This window comes from Cynocephalus volans, chromosome 7 (assembly GCF_027409185.1).
Source record: "Cynocephalus volans isolate mCynVol1 chromosome 7, mCynVol1.pri, whole genome shotgun sequence".
NCBI lineage: Eukaryota > Metazoa > Chordata > Mammalia > Dermoptera > Cynocephalidae > Cynocephalus > Cynocephalus volans.
This window is the reverse complement of record NC_084466.1, coordinates 15417619-15426951: the sequence shown is the minus strand read 5'-3', so window position 1 is coordinate 15426951 and position 9333 is coordinate 15417619. Positions and strand designations below refer to the sequence as shown.

General features: G+C 39.2%; 1 protein-coding gene across 1 annotated transcript in view; it reads left to right on the top strand.

Annotated features, from left to right (window-relative positions):
• Positions 1–955: 955 nt before the first annotated feature.
• RAP2A (RAP2A, member of RAS oncogene family) overlaps positions 956–9333 on the top strand; it is a 29642-nt gene continuing 21264 nt past the window's right edge. Inside the window, exon 1 of the mRNA XM_063103424.1 lies at positions 956–1275. Coding sequence (XP_062959494.1) covers positions 962–1275 — 314 coding nt within the window. The 5' untranslated portion in view covers positions 956–961. The remainder of the gene's footprint in view (positions 1276–9333) is intronic.

Here is a 9333-nt window from a genome sequence, read left to right as displayed (position 1 = left end):
CGCTGGAGGTGCCTGTCACCCCCTCCCCCTCAGGGTCCTGACGCTTGGAGCCAAGCTTCCTTTCGTTGTGTTTTTACAACCTGAGGCAGAGGCCTGGAGGTGCTCGGCCCCTTAAACAAAACTTCACATCGTTATGTTTATACCTAAAACCAAAGCTCTCCAGAATGCTGACAGACTGGGAGGTGTCGGGTAAAGTCCCCCACGCCAAGGGCTCCTCTTGGATCTTGCCCATCTCTTCCTCTCACTCCCGCCTCAGGTTAAAGTCTAGAGGCTGCTCTGGTCCCGCCACATCGTCTCCGCCAGATTCTGAGCGTGACAGTCAGGTGGACGATGCTCCAGGCTTCGGCGGGTCCTGCGCTTGCTCAGTACGCAGGCCCTGGGGTTCGACCGGGCGTGCGGCGTGAGGTGTTCCTGGGCGGCCGCGGTGCTTGTTTATCTAAGCGCGGGAAGAAGCTTCGGCGCGGCGCAGAGCCTCCCGGGAGCGCGCGCGGCCGGTTGCCTAGGTAACGGGAGCGGAGGCGGGGCTGCACCGCGGGCCCCGCCCCGGGCCGCCGGGCCCCGCCCTCGGCCGCGCTGCGGCTGGGACTCGGGCGCGCGCTCCAGCGCTGAAGGAAGCGGCGGCGGCGGCGGGCGGGGAGCTGGGCGTGGAGGCGCGAGGGGCGGGGCGGGCGGCACTGCAGGCCCGCGGCTCGGGCGGCTCCGGCGGCTCCCGCTCTCCGCTCGCCCTCAGTCCCTGCCGGCGCCCGCGGGGCCGCACTGCCGCCCGGCTCGGCCCATGCCTAGGGCCGCTGCCTCCTCAACTGCCGCCGCCGCCGGCGCCCGGGGAGCTGCCGTGGCCGTGAGGTGGGGGCGGCCGCGAGAGGCGGTGGGGCCGGCCGCCGGGGCAGGGTCCGGGGGCGCAGCGCGGCGGGCGTAGGTCTATGTCGCGGGCGGCGGCGGCGGCGGCGGCCGCGGAGGGACGATGCGCGAGTACAAAGTGGTGGTGCTGGGCTCGGGCGGGGTAGGCAAATCCGCCCTGACCGTGCAGTTCGTGACCGGCACCTTCATCGAGAAATACGACCCCACCATCGAGGACTTCTACCGCAAGGAGATCGAGGTGGACTCGTCGCCGTCGGTGCTGGAGATCCTGGACACGGCGGGCACCGAGCAGTTCGCGTCCATGCGGGACCTGTACATCAAGAACGGCCAGGGCTTCATCCTGGTCTACAGCCTCGTCAACCAGCAGAGCTTCCAGGACATCAAGCCCATGCGCGACCAGATCATCCGAGTGAAGCGGTGAGCTGGCCGGGGCGGCCCCCGGGGGGCGCAGGGGGCTTCGCGGTGCACCCCGGAGTCACCGTCCCGGGGCCAGAGCTGCCCGCCTGGGGCAGTGGGGAGGGGAGCTGTCGAGGGAGACGGCTCTGAGCTTCGGGCTTTATTATTATCGGCATCTTCCTCCTTCTGAATCGCAGATTTGAGGGCTTTGTTTCACAACTCAAATTTGTCATCCGGTTGACCCACAGCCCGGCTCTTTGTCTCTTGGATATTCTCAGTAGCGCTGGTACAGAACCCCGAAAGGAAACAAAGTTTAAAACTTGCAGGGGGTAGAGGGGTGGGGAGTTTCGTGTTGGAAAGAGGGGAGCTGTGCAAGTATAGGAGAGACATTTGCAGATGGAACAACAAAAAATCTACCTTTGCAGGGTTTTACAGCGAAATTTCTCACATCTATACTGTAATCATGTCATGTTGAGAAGAAAGACACCTACCTTTCTCATCTCATGAAAAATTCGATGGTGCCAAGGCGTTTTACAAAAATGAACTCTCTAATTTAGTGCGAAACTTTAAAGACAGATTATCAAATCATTTGAAGACGTAACAGCCCAGTGGGGTTGCAAGAGTATTAGCACATAGGAGCACAAATATACCATTCACGTGAAAAGAATGGGGCTTAACGGGTTTTTTTTAATCTAGCGGCCTTACCCTCCTCAAAAAAAAAAAAGACATTTCTGAGAACAAAACAAGTTTCTTCAAAGATGTGACTTAAAGTATTAGCTAATTTAAAGTTAATGCAAAGAGCTCTTTCCTGGTATAAACTCTTTTCCAAAGTATGCATTTTGGAAATATGGCTGATACATGGTTTACAATGTTTGTTTTCTCTTAAATCTTAAATTGACTGAGTATATTTTTCCCTGTAATTTCAAGCATTAGAAATGTAATAAATATCTTAGTTGAAAGTTTCGGCAAATTTTACTAATTATTATTTAATTACACGTTACTGTTTTGTCTGGTTCTTATGAGTCAGTGCTTGCTAATAATTTTAGTGTCATTTTCTTTTTTTCTATTTTATTCTACCTATAGCCCTAAATTCGAACACATTTACTGAAAGATAGTTGTAAGTGTACTGTAGACATAATCACATGACAAGTCACTTTGAGGCTACTAATTTTGAAAGAGCAATACTAAGCCATGTGTTCTCAGGGCAAAACTAAGTCGTGTTCTCAGGGGATGCTCAAAAATTCATTACAAGTGGTGGATTTTTAATGCAACATAGAAGATCAACGGGAAAGCCCTCACACCATTGCCGCTTTCCCCCTTAACTGACTGAACTTTAATAGCCAAACTAAAATTTTATATGTTATTTCTTGTATTAAATTTCAAACTAGAATAAAGTGAATATTTTCATGGACTCTGCTGAATTTGATAGCTTTTAATTTATGCAGTCTCATTTTCTTAAAATTAACTGTAGTTAAGAGATGGACAATTTTGGTGTTAAACTTAGCATGCATATGACATTTAAGAGGTTACATTTAAGTGACTCATATCCTTAATTATTACCCCCTCCCCCAGTACCACTCAATTAATAATGAAAAACAACCAAACAAACTACAGAACAGAGTAGTTTCATACATTGTCACGTGTCAATTTTAGGCCAAATACAGAGGTCAAATAATAATCCAAGTAAATCCAACTACCCTACCCTTTATATTTAAACATGTACATATAAAGATATAAAGATGCTTGCATAAACTGATAAAGCCACATGCCCAGGGCTAACTTCTTGAAACAAGCCTAGGGGACAGAATATGGCAAATATCATTGGATAGTATGGTCCATGTAATTTTGCAGTTTCTTATGATTTAGTGTAGATTGCTTTTCTCATGTGTAATAATCGGTTAGTCTAAACTTGGTGTACTGCAGCAATTTATTTGTTTGCACTGTGACCCAGGGAAAAATTTCTACTTTCCCAGATATCATTTTACTCACTAGTCTCAGCTCTTGATGTAAAAAGACCATTAATCAGCTAAAGTAAAGTTCATAAACGTTTTTCACTGGAATTCAATCAGTGTGTACCTAAGAACCACTTGGGTCCTTCTTTATCCTCTTATTTTATACTTCACCCTAACCTCATTTTCTGACTTTCCAGTCTACAGCATATTATAAACAACTTAAATTGAAAGGGAGAAAGGATCTGTGTATATTATGTATATTCTAGTTTAATATGTAATACATGTAGAAAGCTAAAGCAAGAGTTAACTCCTGCCACTTATTTTAAGGGAATTTTCTACTTTTGGGGGGACCAATTTTTAAGTTAGCCAGTTGCTATAGGAGTAATTGTTCTCTCTTCTCAGCCCATTGTGTCAGCCAACTGCTTTACATATTATGTACAACAGTTATATATAAATAAATTTATATAATAAAGTTTAAATAATAAACTTTATAATAAACTGTATAATAACTTTATAATAAAGTTATAAATAAACAGTTTTGGTTTATTTAAATATCACCATAATGCAGGTGACATAACTGAAGTACAGAGAGATGTGGTATCTTGCCCAAGATCAATCATTGATAGAGTGGAGATTTAAACCAAGATCTGCATGACTCCGTGTAGCCTCTTTTCTTCTATACCAGTTTGGGTTTCTCAACTTGGTATTTACTGGCAAATTCAATAACTGGCCTTGTTTTCCCTCAGCACTGTTCAATAGAAATATAGTGTGAGCCACATATGTAATTTTAAAATTTCTAGTAGCTCGTCTTAAAAAGATAACATTAGACAGGTGAAATTAATTTTAATAATGCATTTTCTTTAGCCTACTATATCCAAAATATTGTCATTTCAACATGTAATCAATATTTTAAAATTATTAGATACTTTACTTTTTCAAACTATGTCTTCAGAATTTGGTATGTGTTTAATACTTAACAGTACATCTCAAAACTAGCCACATTTCAAGTGCTCAGTAGCCACATTTGGCCACAGGCTACCATATTAGACAGCACAGGTCTAAGGTGTAATAGTTTGGGGAGGTGTTTGCTTATTTCTCTAGGCCTGTTTCCTTATCTGTGAAATAAAGAGTGGTAGCATGTACCTCTTAGAGTTGTTGTTAGAATTAAATGAAATTTTAAAATGCCCAACACAATACCTGGTGCGTAGAAATTGCTCAAAAATTGTAATTGTCATTCTTACTTTTATTAATAATAACATTGCCACCCTACTTTCCTTAAATTTTACCTTTGATATAAGTATAATTTTAAAGGAAATAAATTTGTAATTGGCATTTTGAAATTAATTACCTAGTATAGACAAGATGCAACTAAAAAGTGATTAGGATTAAAACAATTCTTGGAAAAGTTTTGGTGGTATTCTCTTAAAATATTTTCCCTTCTGAGGGATCTTATGGAAAAGGGCAAGATCTTATTGAACGTTTAACTTCACATATAGCACTAGTGTATAGCTAAACAATGAAATAAAGCTTTTCATTGTATTGTTATCATTTGGAATGTTTTGCTTTTAAAAAATAAATGCTCCCTTTAGTGTTTATAGGGACACATGCTCCCCTAAGTGTTTATAGGGGCACACACGTACTTACATATATACTACCTCTTGTCAAAACCAAGTGGACCAACTGAATGGCTGGCTATATTTATAAATGCAGGTTTTTTTTTTTTATTAACTTGAGTTTGGGTGAGATCACACACAAGGAAGAGTTATAGGGATACAGAAAATGTTTTGATTGAAATAAAACTAGAATTCTTTCTGATTTCATAATTGCTTCTCTCATTCTTACCCATCCCATTACCCATGGTCCTGACTTGAAGTGTCTTAGAACGTGATATGCAAGGCCTATTTGTTCTTAGGATAAAGCCCAGAAATCTTTAACATGACCTTTCAAAGCTCAGCATGCTCTTGTCTCTCCCTTTTCAGCCTCACCTCTTGCAGCCCTTCTCATCCGTTATAATCTAGCACTCAGACTTTATTTTAGTTCCTTGACAGTGTCTCTCTCTGGGCTGTCCTTCTGCCCGTAGCAATATACCTTTTTGCAGAGTTAATATCCTACTCATTCTTTCGCTCTACGTAAATATTTTACCCCACTTAGGGAAGCCTTCCCCATCTTCTCACACTGAATGAACTCCTTTCTTGTCTTCCCACACTAGACTAACTTCACGCCTCACCCCTTCCCGCGACCACACATATTTTAGACATCAGTGCACCCTGTCCTTTCCATTTTTTTTGTAGCACTCATCAAAACTTATTCAGGTGATAATTTATGTGTAGTCAGTCTTTCTCACTAAGCCCATGAGGCTAGCACATCTATTAGCACATAGGAAACAAGAACAGTATGTTAAAAAAATGAATGTTCTGAAAGAAATGTATTTGTGTTGTCCTTTGGCCTCAGTTTTCCCAAACGTTTTAATTTTATAGATGGAGGAGATGAACTTTTAAAGTTCATTTTGCAGATGGAAGAGATGATCTTCTTTCAGCTGTAGCATTCTGTGAGAGCACTTCTAGTTGGGGCAGCAAGGGAGGAGGTAAAGTTTAATAGGAACCTCAAAGAATTGGGAGCATGATGTATTCCAGATGGAGGAAATGGCATGGGAAATGCATAGAATATGTTTTTTTGATGTTAAGTAGACCAGATTGGCTAAACTAGGAATTTATATAGAAGTGTGAGAGGAGGAGGTAAGGTGAAAATTTTTAAAGCTGAATTACAGAAGGTTAAAGACTTTAGGCTTGATCCTATAGTCAAGGACCCTGATATAAATTGTTATAGAAATATTAATATGGTGGTGCTATGGTAAGTGGCTTAGCGGTAATAGACCACTCTGTTTTATAACAGACAGAATAGTTGTAAATACTGTGATAATCTAGTTTCTATATAAAGTATAAAAATCCTGAATTAGCATGGTGTCTGTAGGAACAGAAAGGAAAGGGATGTGAGTAGTGTTGTTAAAGAATGAATTAATCAAACTTTGGTAGAGGGAGAGGGATAGATCAAAAGTAACCTTGACATTTTGAACATGAGTGAATAGGATTATGGAGGAATAGCTGGGGGAGATATTTCAGTTTTGGAGATGGTAATCGTCCAGATAGCTGTGCCTAATAAGTAATTGGAATGTTTGAATAAAGCCTGAAAGGTCAAGTTATGTGTGAATATAAAGACTCAGGATTATCTGCATAGTTTAGATTGGGAGAGTAGATAAAACCTACTGTGTAAAGTATAGAGAGAGAGAAATGAATGAATATAGGCAAGGATAGAACTTGAGAGTTGTAATGGAAACTTCATACATTACAGTAGGGTAGAAGGTGTGGGGTGTTTTAAGATTGAGAAAAAGAATGGGAAAAAAGTGGTTGATCTGCACTACCCAAATGAATAAATTATTGCTTTTTGAATATTATCATTAATATTTCCATATCACTTAAGTGATCACTTTCAAGTGACCCAACTGATTGTTTGCAGGTTTCTTCTCACAATCTGTAGCAAAGAAAACCTACTCTAAAATAGAAACATGTTACCAATTGTATCTTTGGCCCATGACAGATTGGTGCTGTAGAGCTGAAATCAGAGAATACATCAAATGATGTTTGTCCCAAGTTAGTGAAACTACCAGAGCTCTGCTACACAAACACCTTCTTCACCAGTAACCAGAACTTAATCCAAAGCTGGGCCTCCAAGCTATGGAGACTTAATAGCCATGAGTTACTTTTTTTCTTTTGATAATGGTGAATTGGTAGGAAAAATTTTTAATAATTAAATTAATAAATGTGTACTATGAAAAATTGATGACTAAATCCTAACAATCAAATGTAAATCCAAGCAAAAACTTTGGATATGGAGAAAAGGACTAAAGGGGAGAGGCATATCCATTTAAATATAAAACTCAGATTAAAAAACAGAATTATGGTTACAAAATAGAATATTAGTGTTAAAAACATTGACAGTATAAAACAAAATTATAGCTAAGAAGTCAGTATGGAAGGAGGGAAATCGAAGAGCTCAATGTTCCCTTTTTTTTTTTAAGCCATTTTATTGAGGTATAATTGACATACAAAAAGCTGTACATATTTAATATATACAAGTTGAGTAGTTTGGAGATAAGCATAGAACTGTGAAACCATCACCACAATCAATGCCATAAAACTATACATCACCTGCAAAAGTTTCCTCCCATATTTATGTATTTATCTGCTTATTCATTACTTTGGTGATAAGAACATTTAACATAAGATTTATCCTTTTAGCAAAATTTTAATTATGTACTGCGGTATTGTTAACTAGAGACACTGTTGTACAGTAGATCGCTAGGACTTATTAATCTGGCATAAGTGAAACTTTATACAATGAGTCACTTTTTATGACTTAAAGATTTTTCCTAGAAAAAATAAATATTTTTGCTGCATTGTAAAATTAGAGCATTACGATATAGTATTTTCTGCCATCCCAGGATTGGAATTTTTATAGTTCACCTTGCAGATAGGGGAGATGATCTCCCTTCAGCTCTAACATTCTGTGAGAGCACTTCTATCTAGCTGGGGTGATAAGCAAAGAGGTAAAGTTTAATATGAACCTCAAAGAATGAGTAGCCTGTGACCTGCAAATCTTCTCTAGTTAAGATTTGATGATAGTTATATCAACAAAATCTATAATCAGAGGGATCATTATAATGATTTTTTTTAAAGGGGAGGGGCAAAAATAATTTAAATAGACAGTCAACCGTTCCACTCCACACCAGCAAAAGATACCAGCTCTTTCTGCATATTGATAACCTCTGGCAAAAGAAGACCAGTTGGATTATTTGAATGGTGACATGATTGACCACTGAGTGGGAAATATTCAGGCCAAGAGGCAAGTGAATGATGTTGACTTTTTAGCTATCCTTTAGGAAAAGTTGGATAATTAATTAATAGATAAACATTGAAGAGGGGGTAGAGGAACTGATAAAAATGGTTCTAGATGACAACCAACAAGAAGAGACAACAAAGTTGGAATCTTTTTATATGCTAATGTTTTCCAGCAGTAATACACTTGAATAATTTAATTTCTGTATATGAACTTCTAGGAAATTATATATGTCATATTAAAATTACATACGTTATACATTTATGCATATTTCTAAGCAAGGATCTCTACAGAAAACCATGTACACTGTACTTAGTGGAATTTTTTTCAAGGATATTTTTTATTTTACACAGTTTTTCTTAGTCATTGTCTTTAGAAACCTAAGCCCCTGGGGAAGGACATGTGCCTCCACTCTGGGGTTTTCTTTGCTTCTGTTTTGACTTTTCCCTGTTATTTGTTTCTCTCCATCTATTCTTACCTACTGTTTTCTTGCATACTTATATTTTTCAGGCCTGTGATATAAAAAAAGAGTTGTAAATAGTCTAAATTTGGGGGGAAAAATATTTGAGTTTGAATATGAGTAGACTTTGAGTGGGTAAAACTGATGGGAGACTGAATACAACAGTGAATATGTAGAAATAGTATTTCTGTAGGAAACATGAAATTTTAATGGTATGTAGAAATATGCCATATATGCCTTCTAATTTATTTGTTACTTTGACAGTTGCAATTCATTTCATTAAAAATTATTCTCAGCCTAACAGGAAAAAGTTTAGTTTCTTGAACATGGTTTCATGCTTTACCAGATGAAAATGAACCTTTCACTAAAATGATATCTACGATAATATGCTGTGATTTTAGACATCTAAAGTCATAGATATGCTGTGATTTTAGACATTCAGTAAAGTGTATAAGTAAAATATAAGTATATTGGTAACATTTCAAGTTATCGACATATTAAAAATAGAATATTTCAAGTTAGGATTTTATCATGGTATGTACTGAATACTAAATAGATTTAGCTTTGTGCTCCTAAAAGATTGAAACCACTTTGGAAATATGGGACCTAACATTCCAACTATTTCACCCTTTTTTTTTCTTGTAGGAAAACTCTAATAAAAAGCAAACACCTATATTAGTCTCAGTTTTAATACATTTCAGTTTAAATTGAGGATCTTTGCTATGAAATAAGATTTTGTTAAGCATGTGAGTCACAATAAGGTTATTGAGTATC